At 37.2% G+C, this 14,865-nt stretch overlaps 1 protein-coding gene across 1 annotated transcript in view; it reads right to left on the bottom strand.

Annotated features, from left to right (window-relative positions):
* LOC127875179 (uncharacterized) overlaps positions 1-14,865 on the bottom strand; it is a 54,330-nt gene that overhangs the window by 22,901 nt on the left and 16,564 nt on the right. The window contains exons 2-4 of the mRNA XM_052420036.1: positions 7,192-7,222; positions 6,828-6,971; positions 6,149-6,402 (exon numbers count right to left, since the gene is read on the bottom strand). Coding sequence (XP_052275996.1) covers positions 6,149-6,402; positions 6,828-6,971; positions 7,192-7,222 — 429 coding nt within the window. The remainder of the gene's footprint in view (positions 1-6,148; positions 6,403-6,827; positions 6,972-7,191; positions 7,223-14,865) is intronic.

Genomic DNA, 14,865 nt, shown 5'->3' with positions numbered 1-14,865 from the left:
ATAATTATGGTATGTCAATAATAGATTCTTAATGTGTTTTCAACAATACAATGATACATATTATTTTTTATTAATTTAACAATAATTATTCCACCATATTGACTAATGTATTAAGCATGAGCGCGATGATTCTCGATACTGTTAACAAATAATCGAATCAAATAGCAATGCCCGACAAACCAATTAAACAGAATTGTTCGAAGAACGCGCCTATAAATACGGATACTTCGCGTGTGGCCGGTTGACTCATATGTTTTAATTTCACTTCCATTCTTCTTTTGGTTTTCTGTTTTGTATCTATAGGTTTATGACCAGCAATATGTTATAATGTAAAATAAGCCGCGAAAACTCCGCCCAACATCCCGTACTGCGTGTGATGCAGCTAAGAACTGCACAGAAAAAGACATTCGCTATCCTTGATCTCATTCATTGAACTATCAACGCCGTATATCTTTTTTTAAAGATATTTCTTGTTGTACATACGCGCTGGATTATGAACCCATCTGTAGCCCAACCAGCAAGTACTTACACACACACTATACACTCAGCCCCCTGATAGCTTACCGGTACGTCTTGAGTTTTGGCTCACGTACAGGTCAGGGTATATAAGGCTTACTGGGGGAAAAAACGGTCCCGGTGGGGTTCGGGTACATGTGCAAATTCTCTTGGCATCTTTGGACAATCAGCGAGTACACCAAAAAGAAATCAGTCACAACGTAAGCTATAGGCATCCGCACTGTCTGGTCGAACGCTCCATTGTCTCGCAAGATGTTATGATCTCATTGCGATTGCGCAGGCTGGTCTGGAGCAACGCCGGTCGCATAGGGCAAAATACCCAACGCGATTCATTTACTGGTGGTTTACTTGTTTTTTCTAAGTGACAATATTTGTGCCATGCCTGCTCTGGTTCTGGTCCCCTGCTGATCCATCGGGCTTGGATTGTTGGATGAAGGCCTCCTTCTGGATAGCTTTGGGCAGCCTGGCTTATTGCCCGAAAAAGACTGGCGTGTTGGGGATGTGAGATACAGGGAACTGATTTTGCTTTTTCTGGATGAATTGTAGGCTGCAGCATTGTAGTCAGACTTGAGTAGCATTTAAATATTAAAGTTCCGCGTTGTAAATTGCCTTTTCGAAAATCATGCTTTAAACAATGGTTCCTCATCGGTTGGTTTCAAGAATACCCTAGACATTATGACCTTTCTTGAAATTTATGTTGCAAAAATGAAACAGCTATGGCGCGATATGTAGGGCGATGCCTCGTTCTGAAGTACAACTGTACTTTGTTATTTTTTTCGAATATATGTTTATTAACATATATCTTATAACAGTCTTAGGTGTTGTTTCTTTAAAGAGGAAATACTTACCAATAGAACTAGAAGTCCATTGGCAGATTTAAAAAGAATAATGAATGATAGCAATAAATATCTTATAACTACAAAAGACTATATTTAGCATGTATAATTATATGCTATAAGCGGAGAGGAATGTTTACACGATAAACATGAATCTATCCAGGCACGATAATGTAAGTTTAAAAAGTTTATTTGACTTAAATAGCACTGATCATTTTTATTCAAGCACAATACAATAGTTGTAGCATTTAAATGGTCATATCAACGTTATTTCCCCCCAAATACACACGAGTTAAAATACCCGGTCGTACTCATTTCCTGTCTTCCTGTGTAAATTTATCTAGTAAGCATGATCGATTGTAAAATTCGTTTAACAAATATTCAATGTCAATACCGTGGGATTTGAACTCGCGCACTTCAGTGAGCATTGAGCTGCACTTCAGTCCAAATATAAAACGTAGGCATGCGTCTGGTGGTTAATGCAGAGTGCTTTCATAAATATTTAACTTCAACTACATATTTCCCCGCGCAAGCAAAAATTGACCCCGTGGCACATTTTATAATAATAAATATATATTGTTCATGAGTTTATGTATTTAATCATGTATTTAATCGTTGAATAAATACGTTTAACGGATAAACTTATTTCATAAAAAAATACCGCGTACTGTAAATATACCACTGTAAGTTTTTTAAGGCTTGTTTAGATGTTAATCACTTCTGATCATGTCATACCAGATTTCAGAACTTAAAAATAAATAATAGTGAATCAGCAGCGCATAATATTAAAAAATAATAGTGAATTTGCAGCGCAATATATGCTGTATTTTCTTTATATATTTGCTGAATGCTGTTTTATATATATATTTGTTTGCACCGTAAGACGTGAGATTTGTATGATCATTCATCAAGATATGATCTTAAGTCTGAAATATTCGTCGAATCGTTCTCCTCTGCCTCCTTCTAACAAAAATCAAGTATTTCGTTATCAGAAACACGATTAAAAATATATTGTTTGCCAAAAAAGGGATCGTAACGGCGGTTGAGTCGAAAACATCTTAACCAAAATCTGGAGATTTCACATGCTGGTTACCATGAATATCAGGTTTCAGCGCTCTAGCAACACAACTGTTTAAGTAACGCGCCGCACAAACACCTGATGGTTGGACGGACGCAAGAATGGAAGTACGGATGTGCCTTCAACAACATAGGTTTAGATTCAAAAATTGGCATCTGCACAAGAGTAGTCTCTAGTTTAAAGCCCTAGCAGGGGAGACGATCACGAGAGTTTATGCATATCGCTAGCAAGAGTTGTTTATCCATTTTCACGCAGCTACAAAAACTACAAAATCTGTAACCAAGGCAAAAGAAGACGAAACATATAATTATAATATATAGCAAGGTAGACACGATGTTTCTTCATTGTGAAATCGACTAACTGTTGCTTCGAGAGCTGCCCTGTCTTATAATTGTACAAGTTCCTTGCATAGTTATGACTAACAGTATTTTTTGTATTCATTAAGTTTTTTACTTGCATACGTACAAATTGTCTTTTACAACCTCTGACACTAGTTGGCAACAATTAAACAACAAGCAACGAATTCGGATATGTGTCTATTGGACAGTTCTTGTAGACATTTTCTGTACAAATTTATAAATTAACAAAAAGCAATGAATTTGGCGGACATTGCATACAAGAAGACTTCCTCTATATTGAATCATCTACGGGTGAACATGTTCATTTTGATGCCATCATCTTTACGAACTCTGAAATAAACAAAGTTAAACATTATTTTTCATAAAAATAAAATAAAACAATGTTAAAGGTCTGTTTCCCCTAAAGATCTGTTCTATAGCTAAGTGTTTGTTGTTTTATACTTGACCAGGTCACGTGGTATTATAATTATATTTGTATCTATCTATATATGTTCGTTGATGATCGGATAATTCTTATAAAATTCCTTCATGAGCATACATTCATTGCAAAACCTAGATAACGTTTCCTAAAGCAGTGCTCCAGATGGAACTAAATGGAGGGACGCAGCATTCTATGGCCCTAATGTCCCATCCTGCTATGATCTTTTTTTTTATCTGATCGCACCATTATATGGGAAATAGTAATTGAAATAACAATACATGTATAAAGTTTTCGAAGTGAAACTAGTTTTAATAATAAACCAGACCTGTGTTTGTGGAACACAGTGTCCCTACTTCGCTTTGAAGCCGCACCGAAGCTGTTTAGAGAAATTTAACCAAGGACCATAACTTCACCAAAAATCAATGGACCGGAACAAAACTCGCACTATCTTTAAGTCATGTAGGTAGACGCACATACCAAAATCAGCTAAATATCTGTAAGCGTTTCGTAAAAAATCTCTGACAAACGGTTTTTAAAGAGACCATGTCTTAAGCCAAGGCTAATTACTTTGCCATATATCTATGGATCGAAACGGAACGCACACTTTATCTGTATGTCATGTAGGTAGACTCACATACCAAACATCAGCTCAATATCTGCAAGCGTAAAAACCTCCGAAAAACGGAACAATTTGAAGTCCAAGGCCCATAACTTCGCCAAAAATCAATGGACCTGAACGAAACTCACACTAAATCTATAAGTCATGGACGTTGACTGACATACACATAAAATAAGCTACATATATGAAAGCGTCTCATATAAAACCCTCCGAAAAACGAGTCATTTCGAAGTCCATGGCACATTACTTCGCCAATAATCTATGGACCAAAACGAAACTCACACTTCATCTGGAAGTCATGTAGGTAGACTCACATACCCAAAATCATCTCAATATCTGAAATCGTTGGGTTCAAAACCTCTGGAAAACGGAAAATTTCGATGTTCAAGGCCCATTTCTTCGCCAAATTTCAATGGACCAGAACGAGAATCACATTCATCAGAAAGTCATATAGGTACTTCAAATCAAATATCTGAAAGCGTTGCGAAAAAAACCCTCCGGAAAACGATAATTATTGAGAAAATATCGTCCGTTGCCTATCACTTCGCCAAAAAAACAAAAGCCAAACGAACTCGAAGTGAAGTAATCCTACATAGAAAATATGTTTATAGGGTAATGTGTTCGCTTAAGTGCCCTTTTACAAAAGAGCACCATACCCTTTCAAATGTTATCCTGGAGCACTACCTATATTGTTATCCATTACAAGAAACATGAAACCAATAAGATAAAAACATGTAATTCACGTAGCATAAATTGCAAAGACATTACACAGATGTGTTTTGTTACTGGATGTATGGTGGTAAACACATAAATAATAAGAAACAAGAGATGTGTTCGTCAGAAACACAATGCCCCCTATTGCGCCGCTTAGAATATTTTTTTTACCTTTGACCTTGAAGGGTGACCTTGACCTTGAACTTCCACCACTCAAAATGTGCAGCTTCATGAGATACACATGCATGCCAAATATCAAGTTGCTATCTTCAATATTGAAAAAGTTATGGCCAATGTTAAAGTTTTCGGACGGACAGACGCCATATATTTGACATTTGACCTTGAAGGATGACCTTGACCTTCACCTTTTACCACTCAAAATGTTCAGCTTCATGAGATACACATGCATGCCAAATATCAAGTTGCTATCTTCAATAGTGAAAAAGTTATGGCCAATGTTTTTTTTCGGACGGACGGACAGACTGACATACACACATACTGACATACTGACTGACGGACAGTTCAACTGCTATATGCCACCCTACCGGGGGCATAAAAACAGACATTGAATGACAACAAATAAATATTGTTTAAACAAAGCCAAAATTCCATGCCCATGCATTTGCTGATCGCTTAAACATAATACAACTCAAGACGGCCAAAAGCAAAGGACAGTCCTATAAACGCGAAGTGCTCATTGTCTTTTCATTAATAAATATTAATAAGATGTTACCAATCAACTAAAAGTAAAAGCTGTGTAAAAATGCTACCATTAAAGATAATATAGTAGCGGTATTTATCGTTTTGAGAAAGCATTGCATTACCTTTTGTAAAAGCAACTTTTTTAATTTTTTCCACTTTTTAAAACATCATTAGTAAGCACCTACTCATTACATATCTAATTATGGAAATGGATTCGCATTAACTCAAAGCAAATCCTATTAAAAATCGCTCATAATATCAAAATGTTCTACTTGAGCAGTATCCAATTTAACTTTTAAAAGGCAACAACACCAACAATGCGATATTGTTAATATAATAAGCAGACAATACCGATATATATGTGTAATTTTAGTACTTGCGTTGCTCGATGTAATTTAATGTCCTTTCTTGGACTTTTCGTTCATCAATCGAAAGAACTCTAAAACGACGATAATTAATGAGTCTTGTTCTGGGGAAAAATGGCTGAATACTTTCCGAAAATAATAATTAGGGACGACACTATCCGCTTATATTACATTAAAGGAAGTCTCTTCCGAACGAAAATCCAGTTTAGGCGGAAAGTGTTTTCCGTGTTAGCCTGTGCAGCCTACATAGGCTTATCTGGGACGACACTTTACGCACATGCATTAACCCATGTTTACCCAGAACGGCGCTCATTTGGTCAAACATATAGCTTCTGACTACGCGGGACATAAACAATGTAAAAATGATAATTATTAATCGGAACATATTTCATGCATTCGTATATATTTGACTTACAAATCAACCAACAATATATACACGATTACAGTTATTTTCCATTACAAATGTTTTATCGTAATTGTATTGCCCGTCGAAATTGACTTGCAAATAACCTTACAATAATAGATGAATTCAGTTAACATCAATTTTACCTTCGTAATTGACCTGTCCGTCTCCGTCGATGTCCGCCTCTCGGATCATCTCGTCCACCTCCTCGTCTGTGAGTTTCTCACCGAGATTTGTCATCACGTGACGTAGTTCGGCGGCGGAGATGAAGCCGTTGCCGTCCTTATCGAAGACGCGGAACGCTTCTTTGATCTCCTCCTCGGAGTCCGTGTCCTTCATCTTGCGCGCCATCATCGTCAGGAACTCGGGGAAGTCGATCGTACCGTTACCTGGAAACACATCAAGGAGATACAAATATAAGTGCAAGCTGTGTGATGGATATTAAACATGTATTATTATTTTCAACCATAACTGACCTTCTTTTGTCCAATCCTGATATTAAAGGACGGAACGTTATGAAACGCGGACTTGAAAGGCATGTGCGTCTGTCAAAAACGACAGGTCCATCATAGAGGATCTAAACAAGTGTCGCCACCTTCACATACTAGTATCCAGCTGTTGCCCAATACATACACTGATTCGCTATAATCGCTCCGTAAACTCGGTTATCGCCATAAAACCAATGCATGGTGCCTACTCACAACTGCATAGAAACCCCATGTCGTCCCCATGAACACCACTGGTTCCCCTACTTTCGCTATTACAACCCTCATTCGTTTGTGACGTCACAAACCCTTCCAGGTTCCCAACTCACCGTCAGCGTCCACCTCGTTGATCATGTCCTGTAACTCTGCCTCGGTAGGGTTCTGTCCGAGTGACCGCATCACGGTGCCCAGCTCTTTGGTGGTAATTGTGCCGTCACCGTCCTTGTCAAACAGCGAGAAAGCCTCCTTAAACTCTGTAGGAAAGATTTGATATAGTTAAGATATATAATCAATGCGCTAAGTGAACTCATTTTAACGCCTTCGTTACACTTAAGGTTATACTCGAGCAGTTATTAATGGGCACATACCGTGTTTTTTATGTATTCAGTAGTTGAATAACAGTATTGATATAACAATATAGTTATATAACACTATTTCACAAACAAGCAAAGCAACAGTGTCGGTTCTACGTACCGGCAATCTGTTCTTCTGTCAATTGGTCCGCCTGAAGAAGAAAAACGTGGGTTAATTAGGTGTCTGAATGGTATACACTTGTAGAAAGAACACTGAAAATCAGTGTGCTAACAATAAATTAATTAAATATTCACTGACGGGGCATTGGGGCATATATTTAGTTTGTATTAGATTTTCGTTTTGTAACATTTGCTTTCCTTGTTATTTAGCTATACATGTACATTATTTGTTTAACTTTTCAGAATACCAGTTTGGGATGACGTGTTTTTTTCGCTTGATTGCTTGCGTCGGTATTTATCGGACCAAGTCGAAAAATATAGCAGACACCTGTATTGTGCCATAAGTTGTATTATTGCAAAGCATTTGCAAGATATTGACCGGATTCACTAAAAGCAATCGACAAACACTTTTTCCGATATTAACAATGTAATGTTTGACAATAATAATCTGCAGCCAATGTATTTGTGCAATACTGTATGGATAAATTCTTTGCATGTCGACGTAACTCGCCAGTCAACTGATAACGAATGTGATAATTTATTGTTATATAAATGTTCGCTGTAAAAACACACCATACAAACATTCTTATTTCCACTAAAGGATTGAAATACAGCTATCGATGTTTGCACAAGGTATTGATTAAAGCGGGCAATAAAATTTCAAGCCGAAAATGTACTGAAGGAAATCCAAACGCACACCGCTGAAGACAAGTGAGTGCGATAGGAAAATCGGGCGAGTTATTGATTCCTACACCCGCAATATTAAATATTAATTGCAACAAATACAGGCACTGTAGAAGACCCATATCTCGGGGGAAAAGTACTATAGTTCTCTAGGCGGATTGGCAGTTGGGACATTACACAGTCCACTGTTGCGTTACTTCGAGATATCCGGTATTGCATGAATAAATAGCTATGTTCTTTGTTTTTCTTTACTTTATTGCGTTTTGAACATGTCTGTGTTTTAAAATTTACAAAAATAACCACCACCATCAGTTTATTGAATCGACGAGTTATTTTTCCCTTCAACACGTACACAAACCTAGAGCAACAAGAAAACCGAACAAACGTTAACAAGAATATCAACTTTGTTTTGCTATGGTTTTCTCGATTGTAACTTAATACAACGACAAAGGTAAATTTGTGTTCAACAAATATAATGCGCTTTTATGGCGCTTGTAACTCTCGTTCAAACGAGAAACTAACAGGATCAAAAGTCGTTGAAGGAGTTATATTAAGCTCCTTATGACGTCCAAAATCGTCCTACAGTGAAATATACAGAGAAATCTTATTGTGCAGCTCTGTTTAATAAAATATGCATGCGACTTTGCGATCCGGACTGATGAACATAATACTGTTACAATATAAACTTGAAGTTTTCAATATGAGTGGGCCGCAATATCCCATTGTGATGATAATATACTCACGTTTAACTTTTGTTTCTCTACTTTAAGTATTATGTGCGAGTTTATTGTAATTTGAGCGCAAGTCGAAGCACGCGTTTGACATGACGTTTAAAAAATACAAATTGTTTAAGATACATGTATAAACAGGATTTTTTGCCGAAACATTTTGCAAACTCATATCGAATGTTGACAAATGAAGCTGAGGCATCAGAAAAGCAATTGTCATACATAAAAACAAAACAACACACAAACAAGGATTTCTTTTTGTAAATTTTAATCAGTGGGCTACTGTATATTGTTTGCTGAATTCATTTATATTCATCCAAATCTTTAGTGGCGATTTGACTGGGAAAATATGTTTAAACCGTTGCATTTATTGTTACGCTAAATATGTTCTTATATTATATAATGTAATCACTTGTACTAGTATATTAATCATTTAAAATAACTTAAACTCATTAAATAAAATAAAAACAGGCATGTCTATGCTAATAATACATAATAAGTGTGCAGCTGTAATTAACCGTGCATTAAGGGCTTTACGTGATTTATATTCAAAATCATAAAATTCATACAGTACATCATAATGAACACAAAATGAAGAAAACTAAGTATCATTTTAGTAGTGTATTGCCTATAATTTTATAGCATTAAAAATCACATATAAAGAAGTAATAATACAATAGGAAAGTTTTCCTTGAAACCAAACCATAAACTTTCAGTTAATATAATTTATACCACAATATAAATCGACACAGACAGTTTATCAGAAAACACTCACCATTTTGTCAATAATCCTGTTCGACAACCTACGCCAAACTGTATTAGTTCTAACGCTATCTTTATACTATAATCTCCACCATTGGAGATCTGTTTACAATTCCACGAGATACCCGATTCGTTCGCAATTGTCGCATTGCGGACTTTCAATTGATATTTAAATTCCACTTTCAACTTAACCCAAAGAGTATTACTCTCACTAATAAAGGGATCTTTTCACGGTTTGGTAAATTGACAAAATTGAAAAAAGTTGTTTCAGATTCGCAAATTTTCGTTTTAGTTATGATATTTGTGAGGAAACAGTATTACTAAACATTTACCATAGTCCAATATAGTCATTATATGTATCTTTTGTATCTTTTGACGATTTGAAAACATAAAAAATTATAAAGCGTTGCAACGCGAAACGATTTAATAATTTGGAGAGTTCTGTTGTTGTCGTTTAAATTTGTGAAACTACGAAGGTTGCTTATATAAGGTATAAAATACTTCAACTGTGTATACCCGGCGGAATAGCCGAGAGGGCTATTGCTTTTTTACTTCAGACTAACTCCAGGACTCCGGAGGTCACTGGATCGAGGCCCTGGTACCGGCTACCTTTTTTCCTTTTTTTAATTTTATTCTTGTTTTTTTTTTTACTGGAGCTTTTAAGATCCAATGTTTACATTTAGAAATATAAAGCATTTAATGACAAACTTCAAAATATGCCAAAATCTGTGAAAAGGCCCCTTTAAATGATTGATTTATCGGCAACAAACGACTTATGGCCGGTCAGTTTGTGGCCCATGAAATGAACCGCGCTCTGAGAAAACGTGGTTAAATGCATATGCACTTTCCGCCTTTACTTGATTTTTTGTTTTAGAAGAATTCCTTAAAGCGAAAGATTCCATTTAAATCGAGAAGCCTCGTCCTTGATTAGCGTGTGCGGTAAGCAATATGGGGCGGCACTAAACGCACTTGCTTTAAGCCCCTTAGCGCGCTTCATATGTAAGAGCGAAGGCACTACGAGACTGCTTTAGGACCCGTCAGACGACATTTTAGTAGAATGCGTTTCGAATCTTTTAAGATTTTCGATCAATATATCAGACACATATGCTTTATCTAGGCGGAATGTTTTAAGTCAGTGTCAGATTATATGTCTGACGGACCGAAATATATGTCAGACAGGGTTTGTCTTAATTGTCTTTCTTACAGGTCAAGAAGTGTCAAAGATTATGTTGATTTTTTTTTCAAAAGTTTATATCACTGTCAGGGTTCATAAATTTCGAATGAAATGTCATTTGATTTTTTAATAGTTTACATCACGTTTAGGGCTCATACACTTAGTACATTAAGGAAACCATTATACCATACAGCAGGGCGTATATTTTACCTTAAATAAGTGTCATATTAGATTGGTAAATGGTGGAAGGAACCTTATGCTGTGATATTTGTACCACATATTGCGAAAGAATTAGAACCAGAACTAGAACTTTATTCGTTTTCACAGGTTACAAAACATAACATTTTGTAATAACATGTGAGCTTATTTATCAGAGAATTACACAAATAGGAGCAAACAAACAGTAGTATACACGATAGCAGATCATGTGGGAAAGTGGTTGTTATGTGAAGAATCTCAAGCAGAGGGTCAGTAACATAATGGTTATTTAAACAATGTATTGTCTACAAAGAAAGAAAAAAAAAACAACTTTTGAACCAGTAAGTGTTAAATAATTAATAGGTACTTATGTGAATACGCTCCAATTACAAAAGTATGATTAATGATTAACAACAGTAACATTGATTATAATAATACTTTAAGTAATAGTAACAACAACAACTAATAGTTAACGATTAAATACTAGTAAAGAACTTGTATGTGGATACGCTCCATTTATAAAAGTAGGATTTATGATTAACAACGTCAGAATGAATAAGTAAAAATACTTCTAATAATAGTAACAACAACAACATCATCAACGTTAATACTAATGCTTATACTAATGATAATACTAATAATGATGATAATATTTATCATGGCGATGATCGAGATGACGACGACGATGATGATGATCATTATGATGATGATTGTGGTAATACAGCTTGAATGAGTAAATATTAGGATTACACTTACCATTAGGCGTGGAACATCGTTCTTCAAATTCAGTTTATTTTACACGCTGCGTCATTTACTATGTATAAAACATACACGTACATGCATTTGTGTAGTTAGATTAACAATTGCAGTATCCATTTCAAAATTTAATTATGATTGAGCCTAGGAAGTATAAAAAGAGTACTCTCCCATCAAAAATAGAGTTTAGAGTTGCGTTCTACCTCCACGAAGTACCTTTAGCATTTTTGGCCTGGGGCGTAGCCCTATAGGCCATAGCAATGATGCACATTTCTGAGACAGTTAGAATTGGCTGGCTGCCAAAACCCACGAATGAATGAATGCCCAAAAGTCCGATTTACCACTTGGCGGTAATTCATGCGCAATCAAAGAAGTTCTTCGCAGATTTCAATAACCTGCCTTGTAAATACAGAACATCACTATATAACATGACAGTGTCATTAAACGTGTAAAAACATATTATTGAAGCAAAATTGCTAAGCATTGGCTACGACATAGTTTTTATTATTGTTTGCATATTCATGCGAGAATAAGTTCCTCACATGACGGTCTAGGCCGAAAAGATAAGAGTGTCTACGGAGACAGTAAGATTTTTTTCTGATACATTTTTTGAAGACATTACATTTGGTATTTATAAACATATTTTAAGATATTGTTATTTTATTTTGCGTTAATGAGACATTCAAGTAAAAAGAAAATGAAAACAACAACAACAACAATTATTCATGATCATTCTCGGAAATATACGAAGTTACCGGATATGATATTTCACTGCGCAGATCGAGCGCGCAAATCGAGCGCGAAAAGTTCTACGTGAGACAACGTACACACTCTGTACACCGTTCTTTATCAGGGTAAAGGCCCAGTCTCACTATGATGCCGGCGGAGCCCCTTTGCGTGATCCGGGGCTCCACCGGGAAAGTATTAAAATGTTTAATACCTCCGGGATGAACCGGGAGTCACCGGGAAGACCCGGCGCGGCAACGGGAACAACCGGGACGGCACCGTAGCTCCACCGGGGCCCATACAGACCCCGGCAGAGCTACGGCAACGACCCGGTGAATGCCGTTAGGGTCCCGGTATAGCTACGGTATATAAGAAAACAGGCGCTCTGCCAGAACGCCACCGTCATTTACCGGAGCTCCGCCGGGGCATTACCGGCGACGACCGGGGTAAAACCGGAGCGTTGCCGTAGCTCTGCCGGGGTCTGATGCCGGTATAGACACGGTGAGTGCCGGCGGTGTTACGGTATACCGTGGCTCTGCCGGCTTTCACCGGGGCTCAACCGGGGCACTACCGGCGACAACCGGGGCTATGCCTGGACGCTGCCGTCCGTCACCGGGGCACAACCGGCGACAATCGGGGCTCTGCCGGGGCTTCATCGGGATAAACCGTAGCCAGTCCGGGTTGACCGGGACTCTGCCGGGCTGTTGACCGGCTTCAACCGGGGCGGCACCGGGAAAAAGTGTGACTGCGTTAAAAATTTCTACGAATTATCCCGGTCCTCGCCGGTCGACCGGCGTTAGCAAACCGGAATAGACCAGAGCTCTACCGGCAAAAGTGAGACTTGGGCTTAAGTGGATTTTCTTTTGTATACACATTACAAAGGAAGTATGAGTGTTTTCCTGATTTGTTAATTGTGTAACAGAAAGCTATTTTAGGCTATTGAAAGTGATTTATTTGACGCCAACAATAACAGTTTTTTTTGCGGCCACGTTGTTGTTGTTGTGTATCTTCACCGCCTATGTAGACGAACCTCTACCAGATCTGTAGAGTTGAACAAAGGTTTATCGTTCCCACAAGCAGTATCGTGTTGTCCTCCACCGTCTATGTACACTGTAGTATATACACAACTATTGTCTTGTCTTACAGTCTCTGAGCTTCTGCACTCAACCGCTAGGATCAATCCGTATAAATTCGGACAAAACATCGTACATGCATTTTACGTCACACTAAACCTAGCCCCAGGCCTTCAGCGCCTACAGCGCTTTGATTATAATCGTGCTGATACATTCATAGTGAAACATGGAAACATATAACTTTTACAGGATCTTTCCGACTGACGTTCAAATCTTCATTAAACAGAACAATAGGACAGTTAAAATATTTAAGTTATTTTTTTGTATCGAATACCGTTACAAACGCGTTATTTTTTTCAAGAAAGAAAAGGGAAATTAATCTACGGATTGCTTTTGTCATTTCAGTTGGTATTAAATTTATTTCTTTGCGGAATAATAAAACTTATTTGTCATTTGAAACATGAATCAACGGATATTATGAAAAAATAACGAAACATGAATCAACGGATATTATGATAAATTTATTTTACCTGAAGCAGCGGAACAAAGCGTGTTCAAATGTTTTTATCACCTTATAATAAAGTCCGTCTTCAGACATAGAAATAAACCTTTAAGTCATCGTTGTCTACCCTTTTTGTTTTGATAATTCATATAAAGAGGACATATTAAACAGGGACGACACTTTTTCGCCTAAACTGAATTTTCGCTAGTAAGAGACTTGATTGAAAAGAAAAACTTCATTTAAGCGGGAATTGTCGTTCCAGATAAGCCTGCGCGGACTGTTGAGGCTAAACTGGGATGACACTTTCCGCAGAGGCATAAAGCCCAGTTTTCCCTGAACGAGGCTCAATACAAACAGGACGCTGATATGAAATCGGCCATGCCGTTTCTTCCTCTACGGTGGTTGATGTCTTCCATATTAATCTTCCAATACGCCACGAAATAACGACATATATAACCAATAGAACGACAAGAAGGGCGGACTGAAAAGGCTTGTCTGGGAAGATACTTAAAGCAAGTGTATTAAAACCGCTTTTCCCAAACCGATACTCAAATGCATATAAAACGCCAAGAGCAATATGTACATGTATTCATTATCAGCATGTACGTTACTTAACCTTGTTTATTTGTTCTGTACCCTATGGCGAATTTTTATGAAGCGTTTGAAAAGAGGAACGCTCCCAAAATAAATTAAGTCATCAATAACAACTTTGTGTAGGAGTCAAGATTTATGATGATAGAGGCAGACGAATTACAACCTGCGGTTGACAACTGTATAAATAAGGAAAACCAAAATAGTGTGTCACTAATGTCTTTGTTCATTCATACATCACCGGTTGCATATCAAGCAATTAAAAAGGTAATATGCAAAAAAACTTACTTTCAAACATTTAAATGCAAGTAAATGGGTTTCCATGGTAAGCTGCGTGAGTACCTTAACTAACCGCATTGACATAACCGAAACACCGTTGAAAACGGCTAAAATCCAAATAAAAAAACTTATTTCAGCAATACCCCCTTCTTAAGGTGTCTAATCTACATGGTCCAGCTCCTAATATCGACAACAGCTTTTC

This window comes from Dreissena polymorpha, chromosome 3 (assembly GCF_020536995.1).
Source record: "Dreissena polymorpha isolate Duluth1 chromosome 3, UMN_Dpol_1.0, whole genome shotgun sequence".
In the NCBI taxonomy this organism is placed as follows: Eukaryota; Metazoa; Mollusca; class Bivalvia; order Myida; family Dreissenidae; genus Dreissena; species Dreissena polymorpha.
This window is presented reverse-complemented; position numbering and strand designations above follow the sequence as displayed.